General features: G+C 42.1%; 1 protein-coding gene across 5 annotated transcripts in view; it reads right to left on the bottom strand.

Moving 5' to 3' along the window:
- The window catches only part of LOC137623351 (selenoprotein N-like), a 153,237-nt gene that overhangs the window by 36,350 nt on the left and 96,482 nt on the right, over positions 1-20,405 (bottom strand). For all 5 annotated transcript variants that reach the window (XM_068354176.1, XM_068354180.1, XM_068354177.1 and 2 more), the window contains one exon: positions 4,823-4,974. In XM_068354176.1, the coding sequence (XP_068210277.1) occupies positions 4,823-4,974 (152 nt within the window). The remainder of the gene's footprint in view (positions 1-4,822; positions 4,975-20,405) is intronic.

The following is a 20,405-nucleotide window of genomic DNA, read 5'->3' as shown; positions in this document are numbered from 1 at the left end:
GTGTGAGAATTCATGGAATAGGTCAGGGAAGTTTACTTGTTTGGGAAGAAGTGAGGTTGAAGGTGAAACTAGGGAGTATGGAAGTTGAACATAATTTTATTGTAATGGGAGAGAATGAAATGCCTAGTTGTTTTTTGATAGGAATAGATTTTTTGAGGTTGCACAATGTGTCAGTTGATGTTGGTAAGGGGTTGCTTTCAAAGAATGGCTGTAAGGTAATAGTAATTGAGGATAATAGTGTATTCATGGCGAATTTTGTTGGCATGATTGATATTGCAAAGAGTGAAGATGATTTGTTAAGCAAAGAAGAGGTGGAAGAAATGCAAGGTGAATGTTTCGAAATAAATAGGTTACGTGAATGTATTTTAAATGGTATTAGGGTGGAAGAATGGCCGTGTGATTTGGAAGCGTATAAGAAAGTTGTTAAAAGATTTATTGTTTGTAAGAATATTGTGTATTTTTTGCATAGGGGAATGAATGAAGATATATATGTTCCTGTATTTCCAATGCATGCAGCTGTAAGTATGTGTATGGTAGTGCATGACAGGTATGGGCATATGGGGAAGAAAATTGTGGGAATGCATGCGAGAGAGGTTGTTTACGCCTGGGTTGAGTCAAATTTGTAGGGATGTAGCGACTACTTGTGAGGATTGTCAGAAGGGAAAGTAACAGAGCATGCATGCAAGTCCGCCTGTTCTGAGGTTACGTATGAAAGAGCCATTTGAGATGTTTGTGATTGATTGTGTTTCGTTGCCTGTGACTGCGAGGAGACATGTGGGAATGATTATAATGGTCAATCATATGAGTAAGTTTGCATATGCAGTACCCATCAAGAATAAAAGAAGTGAGACTGTAGCGAGAATGGTAAGTCAAGTGATGTTGCCGATGAGTGTGTGTAAGCCTGCGAAAATGTTAAGTGACAATGGTACGGAGTTTGTTGGATGGGAGTTTGAGCAGATGTTAAGAGAATGGGGTATTGAACATGTGTATTCGACTCCGTATATGCCAAGTGCGAATGGTTTGGCTGAAAGGACGGTAAGAACCTTGACAGAAATTTTGCGGATGATGAGTACATGTGATAATGATTGGGATTTATATGTTGGCCGTGCGTTGTGGGCGTATAATGCGACGGTGCACAAGAGTACTGGTATGTCTCCGTGTAAGTTTGTGTTGAATTTTGAAAAGATAGTAAGACCGAGATTGAGTGTGTCCGAGAATGATAGAGATGTTTGGAAGAAAGCAAATGAGAGGTTTGTAAGCTACAAAGTTGGAGAGAAAGTGTTAAAAGAAGTAATTGAAAAAGGAAGAATGAATGTCAATAAGGTACGTGATAAATTTGAAGGTCCATATGAGGTGTTAGATGTTGGTTCTAGTGGGTTGAGTTATGTTTTAGGTAAAGTAAGTGTGGATGGTAGTGTGGAAAAGGTTAGGGCACACCACAATCAGTTGCGAAAATGGAAGGAGGTACTAAGATATATTCAGGAGAATGGTATGAATAAATGGCTGAAAACGAACAAGTATGAACCAAGTATGTGTGAGGCATTAGGTTTAGAAGATAAGCAATTGGTGTTAGTTGAGTATGGAAGGAAAAAGAAGTTGGAAAATTTTACTGGGGATAAAAGACAGGAAAATTTTGTAGTTGTTGGCGGGAATCAGAATAAGCAGGACAAGGGTGTAAATATACAGGTGAGTACGGAAGATAAATGTATTAATACATATGAAACTTGGATGAGTATGAATGATACTTATAGTGTGTGTGGTTTTTCGTTAGATGAGGCAAGAGAACGTATGACGAACACGAGAATGAAAGATAGGAGAATGATAAGCAGTATGAATTATTCTTTTGTTAAAGTAGAAAATGGTTTAGATGTAATGGATGAATTGTTGACAGAAATTAGTGGGATTTTCGGGCCAGATGAAATTGAGGTAGATGAAATAGTGCATGATATCTTAGACGAGCAGAGCATAGACGGGAATCATAATAGTACGTTGAATGAAAACGACATGGAAGAAGTGAATGAGAGAGTGCAGGTATATGAAGGCCCAGTTACTCGAAGCCGAGGCCCTGTTCCTGATTGCGACTGGGTAATGAGAAAATAGGTAAGTGTTGTGTGAGGATTTGGCAAAGTAAGGGGGGAGGAATGTGGAGGATTAATTTTATTTTAATTTATTTTTTTTGTTTTGCCAAATCGAGAGAGAGAGAGAGAGAGAGAGAGAGAGAGAGAGAGAGAGAGAGAGAGAGAGAGAGAGAGAGAGAGAGAGAGAGAGAGTTGTTTTAGTACTGTTAAATCGAGACATTTTATTTGCTTTAGCTTTGTCATTAGAGAGAGAGAGAGAGAGAGAGAGAGAGAGAGAGAGAGAGAGAGAGAGAGAGAGAGAGTGAGAGAGAGAGAGAGTGAGTGTGGGTGTTTATTTGCTTAGTTTAGTGAGAGAGAGAGAGAGAGAGAGAGAGAGAGAGAGAGAGAGAGAGAGAGAGAGAGAGAGAGAGAGAGAGAGAGAGTGTTTATTTGCTTTAGTTTTGTCAGAGAGAGAGAGAGAGAGAATTTCATTTGCTTTAGTTTTGTTAGATCGCACGTGCGCGAGAGAGTATGTGTGTATGTGCGTTTGTGTGTGCGTGTTTTGTGTGTCCGCGGTGCGCGCCGAAGAACAAGGGTAGTTAGCGAATGATTGGTTGTTGTTGTTAAGACTGTCGGTATATTTGAGGTTGTTTGTTTACATTTTTTTTTAGCTAGGATAGGGCGGTGATGAATGTCTTGGGCGAAAGCATTGGATCTCTGACTGTAGTAGGAGTCGGTTCTATTTTTTTGTTCTTCGAAAGCCGGCGGTGAAGCTTTTTTTTATATTCTGAGTAAGTACTGTTTTTATTTATTTTTGTTAGGCGCGTTCATGAGTGATAGAAAGTTTATTATTTATCTTTGATTATAGTGCGATAGTTTAGTTAGTTAGGAGTTTTCGTAAGCGTTTTTTCTTTTTTATTGCAGGCTGTAATTCCTCCTTTAGGCTCCTTTGAGTTTTAGTTTGGCCTGGAAGGTGGTGTTTGCCAGCCGTGTGCTTTGTATGAATAGCTTGATGATGACGACCTGGACCGTACAATGAACATAGTTAGACTGCGGATATTTATATAAATAGAGAATTTGAGCGTTGACGACCCGGCTGGAAATAAATTTGTTGTTTACGATGATGATGACCCCTTTAATGTGATTGGACAGTCGAATTGACTGCAGGGATTTGTGGCAATTGGCTACAAGGATTGTTGCCAGTGTGTGGAGTCTGTGGACTACGGTTACCACACAACTTATATATTTAATATTTTGGCGTTCTCGCTTATGTTGGTGTTAGATGTGATTTATTTCTGGGTTGTGGTATATGATTTATTTTAGTGTTTAAGTGTTTTTCGTTACTGTGTGGGGACTGTTGGTGTTGAATTCGTAAAGGTTTTGATTGGTGAGTTCTGTGTACCCACACACACCGCTATAATATAAATATAAAAGTGTTATTTTTGTCTGTTTTTGTGTTAAGTTTGTTTAATGATGTATGATTTTTTTGTTTTGGTTGCGGTGAATATAGTTTTAAGGTTATGTTTTGTTTGTTTTCCCTTCGTGCAATCGTCCAGTTTAAAGTAAAGTAAGGGGAAAGTTTGTATTGTGGGATAAGGGAAGGCAAGAGTGATCAAAGGTGTGGGGGTTTGTGTTTTGTTTACATCCCGCCACAATGACAGTTTAACATATATGTTGAGTGAATAATTTATTCAACATATTTATGGAAAGACTATTTAATTTACTGCATAAACTTTCAACACCAATTAAGTGAAAAGCAACAAAATTCTCAATCATTTGTATAGTATCTGGGGATAAGTTCTTGCATGAAAACCTTTCGTAATGGTTACATATTTAATGCCAGCATCCTATTTGTTGCAATTTGTTATCTCCATTATGCAAATCTGGAAACTATCCTAAAACCCTGACTGAATGTCGATGCCAATGTTCTATACAGCAAATCAAAAGTTCCATTCCATTACAATTCTTTGACAAAACAACACATTTTTCCTTATTCAATACACTTAAAAGCTACTTGAATCCATTACTTAGCTAATAACTTGCAAGAAAAAAATAGAAACTTTTATGAAACAGTTCAATTAGACTAGCAAGTCGGATTTTTATTCCGTATGCTGGCTCAAGTGATATTCTGAAAATTTAACAACTATTATTATTACTATCTTAAGTAAAAAACCACTAAGGTGAACAGGCAAAAAGTGAACTGCAGGTAAAAACAAAGCTAGGGGGTAGAAGGAATACTATAAAGAACCTTTCGGATTACCTTAGAGTGTCCTGCAATGATGCATTAGGACATAAACAATAAAAATACATCTAGGAACCCTTTTGTCGTGTTACTGATGATCTTGAAAGAATACAGAGTGTATCCAATGTTCTATTTCTAATACACAGTAAACTTTACATGCTGATTGATGTATTATATCAGAATCTTCAGGTGCAGCCAACTGTGAGCATACAATGCAAAAATATTAATCATTAAAAATTTGTTTGATGAGAAAACAAGTCACATTTCTGGACCCATAGGTATTACCCAAAAAAACTCTTAAATAAGAGATTAAAAGTGGTGGAATGATCATTTACAGACATAGAGACAATATGGAATTGATGAAAAGCTAGGCTAAGAGGGATGCTACAATAACTTGCCGTATCTACAGTTTACCACAAAGGAAGGAAGTCTACAAGTAAGTGGAACACCTAAAGGGCCAATCAATAAAAAGTAATTACCAAACACTATTCATATACAATATTCTGCTTTAGTAATAACTTACCGACATTAAGAGGCTTGTCCTTAGGGACACCAAGAGAAAAGTGCTTTACTGTCATGTCTGTTATGTTCATTACGAGTCTCCCAATAAATGCAGCAGGAGTAAACCAAAGTGGACGTCGAGATGGTGGATTTAACTGATACTCTGCATGCAATCTGAGATTAAATATATACATATTTTTAACTATGTATTAATTGTAATCCATTATAGCTCAAATAATATTACTTTATAAAGTTTGAAAGTTTACTTTTTGGTGAAAATTAGAATGTGACATGCAACTGGTGCTGTTTACAATTAAACTTGAAAAACCATTAGATAGCCGTGTACCTTAGACATTATTTTACATAAAGCCTGTGAACCAGCACATGTCAAACAATTCAAATTACCATTTGTTGTAAGCAAAAGCAAATTATTTTGAAGTTTGCATTTATAGTGAAGAAGATCTCACTTTTCAGTTTATGGAGCTTGCTTTCAAGTTTTTTGAAAATCAGACAAAACCTTACAGTTTCCAAGGCACTAATTTAAATACTGTACTTAATTGGCGAGCGATTGTGACGTAGTTCTGGTAGGCCCTCCTGCTTCCTCCGGTGCCTTGGATGACCGCGGAGGTAGCAGCAGTAGGGGATTCAGCATTATGAAGCTTCATCTGTGGTGGATAACGGGGGAGGGTGGGCTGTGCTACCCTAGCAGTACCAGCTGAACTCGTTTGAGTCCCTTGACAGGCTGGGAGGAACGTAGAGAGGAGAGGTCCCCCTTTTGTTTCATTTGTTTGATGTCGGCTACCCCCAAAATTGAGGGAAGTGCCTTAGTATATGTATGTACTTAATTCTTTATGGTTATGTTAAAACTCTCATCTTAAAACTAGGAATGTCAATCAAAAAACTTTAAATATACTGTATTTACAAATTCTGTAGCCAGCAAAAAGGAAAAAATCACTAACACTTCTAAGCTGTAACAGGATATTATCATTTGAGAGATGCAAACAGTTCAAGCAGAACTTGTGATTTAAGATTAATGTAAATATGATGACCATAAGATTGACCCTAATTCTCTATTGCTAAAGTGAGTTGTATAGATAAAAAATTATTTTCCAGGAATATCTTGCTAGATTGACTTGGGGTTCAGGAAATGATGCTGAAGGATTCATATTCTAGCTTATTTGAAATTTCATCATCTGACATCTAAATAGTCATAAATATAAGACACTGTGGTTGCAATTCTACAAATCACAAACTGACATATCCTCTATAACATTCTTTAAGGTCTACACAACCTGTTTAGGATTAACTTTCACTTCTTTCACTTAGACTTGGTAATTACTTTATAATGGAAATTCATAATCAGGTAAGTGTTAAAAAAATAGAAAATTACCTAAGCTTTGCCCCAATGTTGCCCTTATGAAAGGCCACAAAGTTGTAAAACAGTTCCAAATGTCTGACAACTTTAAAAATGACAAAATAAACAATATAGCTAATAGTGTTAAATCAGGATCACCTGCACAACAAAATCCCCACAGCTATGTACTGTACAAATAAACTGGCTACTGGGCTGAAAATGACAAATTTGGAAATTATTTGTATTGTCCCTAACCATACAAACCTTGAACTCTTTATATTAGGGAATAGTACTTTGGTGAAGCTGAACTACCCATAAGACTTTTAATGAGGTAAACAATCCCATCATTAATTATCGGGGGGGGGGGGGGGTTAGCGGGGATAGACTAAATAACCCCCACTCACACTCACCGGTAATATGACATAATTTTTTCATTGTAGGCAGCACTTACAGGTAGGTGATCACGGGTAAGTACGAATAAAGAGCTCAAGGTTTGTATGGTTAGGACAAATATGTTTTATTTCCAAATTCGTCACTTGTTCCAACACCAACTACAAACCTTTCCCTCTTCATATGTGAGACTCACCATTAGAACGGACATTCCTTCGTGGGAGAATCTGAGATTCCCAAGGAAGACCAGAGCTAACACATAGCAACGGTGGACAGAGAGTCCTCTCTGGCCGAGTGTGCTGCAGCTTCGCTAAGGGAAGCAGCAGGGCCCTCAGCAACAGAAGGTTTTCCGGGGATCAATTGGCCACCACTCTTGCTTGATCATCCTCCAGAGAAGACCGAACGAGCATATTAGAGAGGAAACGAGATGCCAGAGTAAGAAGTCAGGACTTCGACTTTGAGTAAGACCCCAAAAGTGAAGAATCACTTTAGGACTTTTTCTTACAGCACCTACTGAACTGCACCCACTGGGAGGATGGCCACTCCCTACGAGGAGACCACTACAAACAGGCATGATGACTGCAAGCAGGGCAAAGGGCACGGGGATCCGTCTCCACAAATGACATAAAGGTGCCGCAAGGGCATCCCTCCATACCAGGACAAATCCATATTACAACGATCCCCAAACACAAGCACACATGAAAAGATAATGATGCAAAAAGTAATAGCCAGTTTAATAATAGTTTAACGGGGGGGAAAGCATTCCTCTAAGTCAAAAGCAAATGTGACGTCATATCACCACTGAGTGTGAGGGCGTGGGGTGGCTGGTCTACCACCTGCTAATTAGCGGCGGGGTTGTATACTTCGTTAAAAGTCTTAAGACTAGTTCAGCTTTGTCAAAGTAATATTCTCAAATATAAAGAGTGAAAGGTTTGAAGGAAGTGTCAGAACAAACTAGGTATGGCTGACATGTTATTAAATCTACTTACTCCAGGAATTGGAACATGTATAAGAACAAAAAAAATTTAAAATACTGTACATAGCTCATAATGCTATTCTTTTAACAATTCTTGTTGTATTTAACAATCTAGTTGCACTGATTATTTCATGCAGTTTTAAATTACCTGTCCTTTGAAAGGACTAGAAAAGGATAATAGAACCCCTTTCCTATACTGTGATCTATTTCAAATTTTCAAGACAAAAGTTTTATAGTTTTAAGTTAAGAATCATTTACCCCAAACTTCGAAATCCAATTTTTTTTTGGAAAATGACATTCGGAAAACCAGCCGAAGCTGTTGTGTTTCTTCATGTGACCTTACCTACCTTTTGACCATGTGGTAACACTTTGCCATTTGAAGCTGCCATAGTATAACACCTTAGTTACCTTAATGTGATAAAAGACAGCAAATTTCTTAGCTCCAAAGTTATCTGTTATTTTGCGCAAGTTAACAAGAAGAGGAGCTTTTAGCACTTGTTGGAGAATTGGTAATGTTACTCCTCTATGTAAATGTGTTTGTGGTAGCTCAAGTCCCACTGATTACCGTCCAATTTCCATAACTCCCATATTATCTAAAGTTTTTGAACGTCTTCTGGCAAAATGTCTTAATAGGTTTGCTGAAGGTAATCATCTATTCCCTAGTTTACAATTTGGTTTTCGTAAAGGCCTTGGAGCATATGATGCCCTTCTTATAATCTCCAATGCTGTACAGAAATCCTTTGATTGTGGTCAGGTAGTTTGTATGATTGACCTTGATTTTAGTGCTGCTTTTGACCGTGTTAATCATTAGGCCCTTGTTTTCAAACTCAAAATAGTTGGGAGTGGGTGGGTCATTTCTTAGCATTATTATTGATTTTTTAGGTAATAGATCTCAAAGAGTTGTTGTTGATGGGCACCATATTGAGTATAGGAATGTGATATCCGGTGTTCCACAGGGTAGTGTTCTTGGCCCATTACTTTTCATACTATATACACATGACATGTGGTTTGGCCTAGAAAACAAGCTTGTTGCATATGCAGATGATGCTACTCGCTTTGCATCAATTCCATCCCCTGAATGTAGATCTGGGGTTGGTGAATCCCTTAATAGAGATTTAGAAAAAATTAGTGCATGGTGCAAATTATGGGGTATGAAGTTGAATCCTAACAAAACTCAAAGTATGATTGTAAGTAGGTCAAGGACGGTGGCTCCTCAACATCCTGATCTCAGTATTGATAATGTTTCTTTAAATTTGTATGACTTAAAATTTTAGGTGTGATTCTCGACAGCAAATTTACTTTTGAGAAACACATTAGGTCTGTGTCTTCTTCAATTGCACAAAAAATTGGCTAATTGAGAAAGTCTTACAAGATTTTCAGTGATCAATCTATTCTGAAGAAGTGTTTAATTATGTCATTCTACCTTGTTTTGAGTATTGTTCTCCTGTCTGGTGTTCAGCTGCTGATACTCATCTTAATTTGTTGGACAGAAACTTACGGTCTATTAAATTTCTTATTCCTGATCTAGATATTAATCTTTGGCACCATGTTGCATTAGATTTTTCATAACTCTGACCATCTTTTACATTCAGATCTCCCTGGATAATTCTATCCTGTTCGTAATACTAGGCAGGCAGTTAATTCTAATAGCCAGGCCTTCTTCATCATGAGGCTCAATACTACACAGTATTCTAGAAGTTTTATTCCAGCTGTTACCAAGTTGTGAAATGATCTTCCTAATCGGATAGTTGAATCAGTAGAACTTCAAAAGTTCAAAGTTGGAGCAAATGTTTTTATGTTGACCAGGCTAACATGAGTCTTTTTATAGTTTATATATGACATATCTGTTTTGACGTTGTTACTGTTTTTAGAATGATTTATTGTTAATTTATTCTCATCATTTATTTATTTCCTTATTTCCTTTGTTTACTGTTTTTGAAATGATTTATTGTTGATTTATTCTCATCATTCATTTATTTCCTTATTTCCTTTCCTCACTGGGCTATTTTTCCCTATTGGAGCCCTTGGGCTTTTAGCATCTTGCTTTTCCAACTAGGGCTGTAGCTTGGCTAGTAATAATAATAATAATAATAATAATAATAATAATAATAATAATAATAATAGATTTTTTTGCTTTGCTCATTATTTGTGACTGTCACCTTTTATGTTTTCTGTGGTTTGAAAGTATACCAATAAATAAAAAAAAGCATGGAGATACACTTATAAGTAGCAGAGAAAAGAAAAAGAGAGCATTGTTGTTTATCTTTAAGAGATAAAGTAAATTAAAAAGAAATGAGAATATGATAAAAATGGAGTTTTTATGATAAAACAAAGTTTTATGAATTCTGTACTTACCTGGCACTTATATACATATAGCTATAGTCTCTGACGTCCGGCAGAATTTTTCATAACTCGCGGCAACCACCGTTGGGTGGTTGTGCGGTTAGGTGGTTAACAACCCTTACAGGGTGGTACTTGGAATCATTCCCGTTTTCTGTTCCTCAGATCATCTTTGCCCAACCTGTCTCCCTAGGGGAGAAAGGGTGGGACTTAAAATATATACATATAACTGCCAGGTAAGTATTTATAAAACTTTGTTTTATCATAAAAACTCCAATTTTATGAATAGAACTTACCTGGCAGTTATATATATAAAGAGCTGATTCACACATTTGGAGGAGGGTGACAGACAGCTAACATCATTGGGAAAACTACCATAAGTTGTAGGAAAAAACACCTTGATTCCTTACCTGCTAAGGTAGCTGACTTCGAAGGTTCCTGCCTCTTGAGTCGCTTTCCCTTAGGAGTGTCAGCCAGGTGTGGACCTGTCATGCTGAAACAACTTAATCGAGTCTGTCAAACGGGGTGAGACCAACAACTTGACTAGACTTCAGCACTACCTATGCCCCTTTTTTAAAAACTGTAACCTTACTTAAACTAACCACCTAACCTTGTAGAATAGATATTACTATCTAGCTAGACTGAGGGCACTGTACCACAAGTTAGAGTCCTCAGACAACTATGAAAACCAAAACCCAAACACAGGCATAAAAAAGTTAAGGTTGGGGGGAGGTAGTAACTCCTTTGCCCAATACAGAAGCAGTAGCTACGTATGGGCCCAAAGTATAACACCTTTCATAATCTACTCTTACCTCTCTGAGGTAATGAGAGGCGAACAGAGTTGCTTCTCCAGAACGTTGCGTCCATACTCTGTCTAACTGACATATTCTTACGATATGCCAGTGAAGTAGCAATGGCTCTCACCTCATGAGCCTTTACTTTTAAAAGACCGAAGCTCTCCTCCTCACACAAGAGGTGAGCTTCTCTTATTGTTTCCCTCAAGAAGAATGATAATGCATTCTTTGAGAGGGGCTTTAGCGGATCTTTCACTGAGCACCATAAAGAATTGGATGCACCTCTAACATTCTTAGTACGAGATAAATAAGCCCTGAGGGCTCTAACTGGGCAGAGGAGCCTCTCCTGCTCTTGACTCATCACATTAGTGAGATTAGGAACCTCAAATGTCCTCGGTCAGGGTTTAGATGGATTCTCGTTTTTAGCGAGGAAGTCGATCCTCAACGCACATACTGCTCCATCCTGGTTAAAGCCCACCTGCTTCTCAATAGCGTGAACCTCGCTGACCCTTTTAGCTGTGGCCAGAGCCATCAGGAAGAGGGTTTTCTTAGTATCATCTCTAAGGGACGCTTGTGAGATGGGTTCGAACTTCTTGCTGCATAGGAACCTCAGAACCACATCCAAATTCTAAGCTGGGGGTTTTAACTGAGCCTGCTTAGTTGTCTCAAAAGACTTCAAGAGATCTTGCAAGTCTTTATCCTGAGTTAAGTCTATGCCTCTGTGCCTACAGACAGCAGAAAGCATACTCCTGTACCCTTTAATAGTGGATACGGCCAGTTTAGAGTCTTGTCTGAGGGACAACAAAAAATCAGATATTTGGCTCACAGAGGTAGTGGTTGAGGAAACTTTGTGCTGCTTACACCATGCTCTAAAGGTTTCCCACTTCGATTGGTAGACTCTTTGCGAAGAGACCCTCCTCGCTCTGGTGATAGCTCTTGCAGCTTGTGCAGAAAAGCCTCTCGCTCTGACAAGCTTCTCGATAGTCTGAAGGCAGTCAGTCGTAGAGCGAGGGGGTTTTGATGATACCTCTCGAAGTTGGGCTGTTTGAGAAGCTTTGGACTTGGAGGAAGGGTTCTTGGAAAGTCCACTAACATGTCCAAAGTCCACTAACATGTCCAAAGTCCACTAACATGTCCAACACCTCTGTGAACCATTCTCTTGCTGGCCAGAATGAAGCTACCAGGATCATTCTTCCTGATTCGAGGAGAGCGAATTTCCTGACTACCAGATTGATCTTGAACGGGGGGAACGCATAGGTGTCCATCCCCGTCCAGTCCATCAAGAAGGCGTCTACTGCTATTGCCTCCTTGTCTCGGACTAGGGAGCAGTAGTTGGGGATCCTTTTGTTTTGGTTGGAGGCGAAGAGGTCTATTAAAGGCCTCCCCCATAACTTCCACAGACTCTGACAGACCTGATGGTTGAGGGTCCATTCCATGGAAAGAACTTGCCCTTTCCTGCTGAGCATGTCTGCGCTTACATTCTTCTGTCCATGCACGAATCTTGTTAGAAGTTCTACGTTGTTCTCCTTCGACCACAGAAGGAGCTCTTTTGATGTTTCGAACAGCGACAGAGAGTGAGTTCCCCCTTGCTTTCTGATGTAAGCCAAAGCCGTGGTGTTGTCCGAATTGACCTCCACTATCCTCCCCGACACGGAGTCTTTGAAGGCCTTCAGTCCTAACAGAATGGCCATCAACTCCTTCCTGTTGATGTGCCACCCGGCTTGCTCCTTTCCCCAAGAGCCTGAGACCTTACTTCCCAGTGTTGCTCCCCATCCTGACTCCGAAGCGTCTGAGAACAACACTAGGTCTGGGTTCTTTCTGAACAGGGAGATTCCTTCCCCTAAAATAGCTGGATCCAACCACCAACTCGGATGACTCTTGATTTCTGCTGGAATGACGAAGGAAAAGGAGTCCTCCTGAATCTTCCTGTCCCATACCTTTGATAGGAAGTGTTGCAGAGGTCTGAGGTGCAGTCTTCCAAGAAAGACAAACTGTTCGAGCGAGGAGAGGGTTCCCAGCAAACTCATCCAATCCCTCGCTGAGCATTTCTGTCTTTCCAGGAATTCCTGAACCTTCCCGAGGCACCTGGTCTGCCTTTCTTGGGAGGGAGAAGCCCGAAAACGAACTGAGTCCAGAACTATCCCCAAATAAAGAATTGTCTGACTCGATTCGGTCTGGGACTTCTCCTTGTTGATGACGAGACCCAGTTCCTGAGCCATCATAAAAGTCTTGCGTAGGTCCTCCAGACATTTCTCCTTCGACCGGGATCTTATCAACCAGCCGTCCAGATAAAGAGATACTCTTATCCCCTCTTGATGAAGCCATCCTGCCACATTCGGCATTACCCTGGTGAAGACTTGAGGAGCAGTGCTGAGGCCGAAGCAAAGAGCCTTGAACTGGAAACACTTGCCCTGGATCATGAATCTTAGGAACTTCCTTGAAGTCGCATGGATGGGGATGTGAAAGTAAGCGTCCTGTAAATCCAGAGACACCATCCAGTCCCCTGGACGTACCGCTGCCAGCACCGACTGAAGCGTCTCCATGGTAAATTTTGTCTTTTCCACAAAGACGTTCAGAGTGCTGACATCTAGAACTGGTCTCCATCCACCCAAGCTCTTGGGTACCAGAAACAGGCGATTGTAGAAACCTGGGGAAGATAGTTCCAAAACTGGCTCTATCGCTCCCTTCTCCTACATCTGGTTCACCAGATCCAGTAGAGCCTCTTGTTTCACGGCATCCGAGTACTGCGCCACTAAGGCTAGAGGTGTATTTGAAAGTGGACGCTCCTTCAAGAGGGGGATCTTGTATCCTTCCTTGATGACCGAGAGGGACCAGGCATCCGCCCCTCTTTTCTTCCAGGCCTGCCAAAAAAGTGGCAGCCTTGCTCCTACCGCTATCTGGAGGACTTGAGCTTCATCTCCTGGAGTGGGACCTGAACGAACCTCTATTCGTTCTACCGCCCGTCTCCTGCCTTCTTCCCCAGAAGTCTGTTCTCGTAGGAGCTTTACCTCGAAGGGGCTGCTGAAGTTTCCTCTCCTCTCTCTTCAGTGACGAAGGAATCACTGGTAAAGGCTTCCTTGCGGAGCGTGACACGAGGGGCGTAAAGGAGCTCAACCTTCTACACAACTGTAACTGCTCTGGAAGTGAAGGAACATAAAATGGCCCTCTTCTTTAAAACTCCTGCAGAAAATAGGGAAGCCAACTCATCTGAACCATCCCTAAGAGCCTTGTTCATGCAGGCCATAATACTAGTAAGGTCTTCTGTTTCTTCCAATCGCTCTGTTTTCCTGGCCAGCGTACCCAGAGACCAGTCCAAAAAACTGAAGATTTCGAGGCTCGGAAAATTCCCTTGACGAGGTGGTCAAGCTCAGACATAGACCACATTACCTTCGCCGAGTTAAGGGCATGTCTTCTAGACAAGCCATCAATGCCAGAGAAGTCCCCCTGGGAGGAGGCAGGCACTCCCAGGCCCAGAGATTCTCCAGTCTCGTACCACATGCCCGCCTTAGACGCCAGTCGAGCTGGTGGAAACGAGAAGGTGGTCTTTACCGCTTGCCTACGCTCCTTCAGCCAGTCATCAACTCTAGCGAGAGCCTTCCTGGCCAAGCAGCTTCATTTTGATGAAAGCCGACTGCTTTTTGGCCTTCTTTCTGCTAAACTGCGACTGAGGAGAACGAGGAGCAGCAGGTTGAAACTCTTCCCCATATAGCTCAAGGAGGGAGCAAGAGAGAACCTTATAATCTGCAGCTGCGTTAGCAGGCTTAACTTCATCCTCTGAGATATCCTCTAGATCTTGCCCTACTTCCAACTCAGTCTCTCTTTGGGCTGAAGGAACTAAGTCGGAGGTTCCTTTAACAAGCCGATCAGTTTCCAATTGCTCTTCTGCGTCCGAGAAAAGCAAATCGTCGGATGCGTCCTGCTGGCGAGGGCTGAATGCGTCCTGACACCGAGAGTCGCGTGCGTCCTGGTGTCGCGCGTTAGAAGCGTTCTTGAGGCGGGAGGAGGATGCGTCCTGGCGCCGAGAGATGGAAGTGTCCTTGTGCCGAGAGCTGCATGCGTCCTGGCGTCGCGAAACGGAAGCGTCCTGGCATCGCGAGCGAGAGACGGAAGCGTCCTGGCATCGCGAGCGAGAGACGGAAGCGTCCTGGCATCGCGAGCGAGAGACGGAAGCGTCCTGGCATCGCGAGCGAGAGACGGAAGCGTCCTGGCATCGCGAGCGAGAGACGGAAGCGTCCTGATGACGAGGATCGCGAGCGTCCTGGCGGCGTGTCGAGGAAGAAGAAGCGCGGTGCCGTGTGCTTGACGAATCGCGGTCCCTGGGCGAGGAGTGACTGTTCGTCCTGCAAAGGAGAGGTACTCCATTCCCTCTAGGAGGCCGATTTCTTAATCGGTAAAGAGTCGTCCTTATGCCTGCCCGACTGGGGGGAAGGGCAGCTAAAAGATTGCACCAGAGAAAACAGCTGCTTCTGCATCACAGTCATAAACGACTTAGCAACTGCTGCTGGATCCTGCGATACCGAAGGTGATGGCTACCGCGTAGCGCCGGTCGTAGGGGAAGGGTCTCTCGACGGTCTCTCGTCACTAAAAAGAGGAGGAGAATCCTCCTTCCTTCCATCTCTAGGCTTTGGCCTCTTTGCTGGAATGGCGTTCCAGTCATCCTCGGAAGGAAAAGGTTCTGGGCGACTCGATAAGGGAGAGCGAGAACAGGTCTGGTCAGCTTGCTTCCACCTCCTCTTGGTCGGTCTCGGAGCCTCATACTGCCATTTGCGTCTAGGAGAGGGGCTCGAGGAAGACACCATCACTTCCGACATGCCTTTTCTGTGGCGGTCATGAGCAGCCTGGGAAAACGCAAAAGGACTGCCTGAGGCGACGGCTGACCGAAGATATGCACCTCTCACTCCCTTGTGGCCGTCAACGTATCTTCTCCCTTGGTCCTGGAAGCTTGGTAGAGGTCTAGACCTAGGGACGTGACAGGTTCGATCAGTTGCCACTTCCACTGCACTTGCACTTTCACAAGCACTAATTACACTCTCACTCTTACCTTTAAAGGCTGAAAGCTGGTCTTTCAGAGCCTTCAACTCAGCCGCCATCCTGGCGTACCGAGGGTCATCCGTAGATACTGTTCCTGTAGAAGGGGCAGGAGCTACTACCTCAGGAGAAGGTTCAACTTCTACAGAGGAATTATTCAAGGGATCAAATGAAATATCTAAACTAAGCTCACTAGCAGATTTAGATTTAGATTTCGAAGCCTTCCTGGCTTTATCTAACTCTAACTTATGCACATAGCGTTTCATACTTAACCACTCCTTCTCGCTCAAAACCTCACATTCCTTGTACCTATTATCAAGCGCACAATCAAAACCCCTGCACTTCAAACAAACAGTATGAGGGTCTACCGTAACTTTCGGTAACCTCACCTTGCATACCTCATTTACACAAACACGAAAATGAAGTTTATCAGTCATCGTAAACAAACAAATAGTTAAAGAATAATAACAAATGCGATTGCCAAAACCCCAGATCAGTGTACGTCACCAAAAAAGAAGTCCAGTACAACGACACAGGGAAAGCGAATGAAAAATTATATTTTCATTATAAAATAAATTTTTGAATATACTTACCCGCTGGTTATATAATGGCAGGAAATTCAAAATCTTGCGTGGCTTGGCGCTGATATGCCAGGTGTACCCTAGTGCCCTCGCGGTACTACAGGTAGAACTATACCCAACCAATTCAGATTTTCCATGCCCCATGGTCTCTAGAGGGGAGGAGGGTGGGTTTTTAACTTATATAACCAGCGGGTAAGTATATTAAAAAATGTATCTTATTATGAAAATATAATTTTTAAATATACAACTTACCCGCTGGTTATATAATGGCTGATTGACACCCATTGGTGGCGGGTCAGTGACAGCTGCATAATTGGAAATTCACTTAAGAGTTACACAAACAACTTAAGTGGTTCTCACCTGATAAGGAAGCTGACAACAATGCTCTGCCTCATTTTGTCTGCTATCCTTAGGAGATCCAGCAGTCCACCCAGGGGGCTGATGATCTCTAGGAGCTGTCAAACGGTTCAATAACCTATAACATGACAGGACCTCAACTAATACCCTTGTTCCGGTCACTCTCTAGGAACAAAATGACCACCTGACTAGATCAAAGATTGCGGAAGATTGCCGACCAATCTTCACGTACAATCATAAAAAACATATATAACAGTTCCAAGAGAAGAACAGGGGTACTAGGAATTTAGGGAAATGTAGTGGTGGATGTTTCACTTACTACTGCACTCGTTATTACGAGTGATCCCAAAACGTAGATGTCCTCATAAAGAGACTGGATACGGTATAAGTAATGCAAGGCGAATACAGGATTACCCCTTCACAAGGCAGTATACGCGATGTTTTGCAGAAAACAGTTTAGTTTAAAAGTTACAGAAGCTCCTACAGGTCTAACTTCATGAGTCTTTACTCTTTCGACCTCTTATGATCGGTCACAACAGTGTGAAAGAACCTTTGTAATTAAAGTTTATACGAGATGATAAGAGTGTTTTAGACATAGATAGAGCAGGCTTCTTGACCGTGCACCAAATAGTCATGAATAGACTCTTAACTTCTTTGGTCCTGTTCCGATAAAAACTTCATCGTTTTAACGGGGCAAAACTCTTCTCAGCCCTTCACAAACCAAATTCGAGAGGATAGTGATCCCAAAAGATTTAGGCCATGGATGAGAAGGACGTTTGTTAATGACCAAGAATCCAGGTTGCAAGGAGCCTATGGCTTAACCATTGTGAAGTCCATGTTCTTGCTAAAAGAGTGAACTTTATTGACTCTCAGCTATGATAGACTTACTCAGAAAGTCTCCAAAGTTAGGGCTTAACAAAGAAACCAAGTGTAAAGGCTCGGATCTGTCAATACCGCGAAATTCCAGAAACGACCCCTAAATTTCAGGCTGGCGCATCTTGCTGACGCTTCCAAGTCATCTCAAATGATCCGAGAAGATCTCTAAGGTCTCTATTTGATAGATCCAATCTTCTGTGTCTGAAGAAAGCTGCCCGCATACTCCTGTACCCTTTGATGGTCGAGGAGGAAAAAATGTGTTTTCTTCTAAGGTCTAAGAAGAAATAGGCCACCTGTGTTAGTTACCAAATGAAGAGCCGGCTTCAGCTCTACACAACTCCATAAAACACCCTATTTGGGTTGCAAAACCTTGAGACAAAGGTCCTTTGTACAAGCGATAGCATCAGCTGTCTCCTTCGAACAACCCTCTAGATCTTAGGGGTTTTCCGAAATACTGAAGGCAGCTAGACCTAAAGCTTGATGGTTTAAAATAAAGCGTTCGTGATCCTGACACGGGGAAAAGGACTAATGACATGCTTCCAGCATGGTCCCAGCATGAGTCCAGTAAGATTCCAGCATGCTGCATACGCTCAACATGTCGTGAGACAGAGTCAGGACCTAGAACCGCCTCCCAAAACTCGTCCATATCGGTCGCAAGAAACCGATATTAAAGCTAGGCTTGTTGAAAAGAAGCATCAACAACGTGAACCTCATCCTGTGAGGTTAAGACCTGATCGTGTGTAACCAGCGAGTGTTCAACCTACTTAAAGTCAAAGCTTGACGCGAGGGAGCGTTAGCTGCGAGGCCAGAGAGACGCAAAGGAGATACAATAGTCTGTCTATACTGCTGTGAGAAAAAGATTTGACTGTATGCGTCTAGCCTGCGACCATAATGTCGCATGTGCTTGCACTGCCGTAAGGTGTCATCGTGCTGTATGCGTTCACCTTGTCGTGTGGATACAGCGCTATGTGCGCGTCCCGCTTGTTGTAAATCTACAGCATGCTGCGAGGAGGCGACAGCATAGCGTCCGGTCAGTTGGCACAAAGACGCAACTGTTAGTCTATCATGACGCGGGAAAAATCCTGATTGACCTTATTCAGCATATGTCCAGGCTGACACATGTGTCTAGGTTGCTAAGGATTTCAGATTGAACTGTTTGCCGAGAGTTGTCCGCCTGTAGCATGCGTCCGCATGAGTGATAGTCGCGTGTCCCGCAAACCGCGAAGATGGGACAACTTTTTGAAAGGATCAACTTTGACTGTCAGTATCCAACATACGACAAGACTGGCATCTGCGTCTGTGACTGCGTGAGGGAGAGACCAGAACTTGCGTCTGTGTCTGCGAGACGTCTGCCGTAAGAGATACCAGACTGCTACCAGCACCTGCTCTAACGCTTCCCATAACATGAGCATATCTCTGCGAGGAAGGGTTGCTGAGCATAGGAGAACTACGCTTTCTGACACTAACGGAAAACCATTTCTTTGGTCTATGGTAGTCCTTAGACTCTTTTAGGAGAAAATTTTTTCCCCCCGAGAATCGTAAACGCTAAACGGAGATGAAATTGATCTCTTTTAGTTCAGACCAAACCTACACTTGCGGGGCAGCGAGTGCGCCAACTCAAGCGTGAGCGAAGGCTGGGAGAGAACATCAACCGCAGTCCCGTGAGCGACCTGGGAGAGCCCCCATGACATTCCAAGCGCGCCTTGTGCGCGAACTGAATGTATCCAATGCTGTGAGATACCGTAAACAGTAGTCGCTAGACCTCAGAAGAAAGTACTAGACATTCCCCCAAACAGGGGGAGGAGAAGAAGCATGAACAGAAGCACCCTGAGCACCTTTTCTCCCGAAGAACTATGTGTCTTACACGATTTTGGTGCTGACACATCCCCTTCTTTCGGACTGAAAAACTTCCGGCGAACACCTAGTTATTGCCAGATAAGTTATTATAAAAACATACGACTCCTGAAAGGTTTTGGACGTATTGACGGGTGACTACCAAGTCTAAGTTTTTCGTCCTTCGACGAGGACCAACTCTTTCTTCCGTGAAAGTGCGTAAGATTCCAGAGGAAGAGCTAGGATTGTATGCGACTTGTCTGACCTCCGCTTCTCTCGTGGAAGAGAAACACGCTTGATTGCTTCCAGTTTAAGCATTAAAGATTTAAATGCCAACAGCATTTGGTGTTCCCAGGCGGTCACCCATCCAAGTATTGACCAGACCCAACGTTGCTTAACTTCGCTGATCACTTTACTTCATGATTCCAAAGCGGAGCGAGAACGTCTTGGACTGTATCAACAGGATCGCTCGGCGGAACATATGTTTAACGCACAAGGTCCGCGATGCACCTCAGCCTACCGACCTTCCTTCTCCCAGGGGTTGGAAAGTAAGGAAGAGGTGTAGGGCTAGGAGTAAGATGAACACGAACCAATACCTCCTCCAGTGCACCGTGCTATGTTTACGAGTCACTAAACAAGAGCGTTTTTTTTTTTTTTTTTTTTAACATAATACATTAAATCATAAAATATACTCTCACGCTCTATTCCCATTAAAGCCTTAATGCACTTCCTGCTATTGCAGCTGCACACGCTGCATCAACCTCAACAGTAAGGTTCGTTACTTTTCTGAGAATTATTTAATGTTAATTTATTTATTTATTTTCTTATTTACTTACTAAGCCATCTTTCCTTATAGGAGCCCTTTAGGTTAAAGCATTTTGCTTTCTCAACTAGGGTTGCAGCTTGGCTAGTAATAAAATAAAATAAATAAAGGCACCATCAACCCAACTAGCGAAAACTCTGAAGTCGGAACGAGGAGCAGCAGGTAAAAAATAAAAAGGAAACTCTTCAGAAAAACTCTCATGAGTTTCTGAAAGTTATTCCCTTCCTCCTACAAAACTCTATCCTAGGAAGAG

The sequence above is a fragment of the Palaemon carinicauda genome, chromosome 30 (assembly GCF_036898095.1).
Source record: "Palaemon carinicauda isolate YSFRI2023 chromosome 30, ASM3689809v2, whole genome shotgun sequence".
In the NCBI taxonomy this organism is placed as follows: Eukaryota; Metazoa; Arthropoda; class Malacostraca; order Decapoda; family Palaemonidae; genus Palaemon; species Palaemon carinicauda.
Note: the sequence above shows the minus strand (reverse complement) of the source record. Positions and strands in the feature narration are given on the sequence as shown.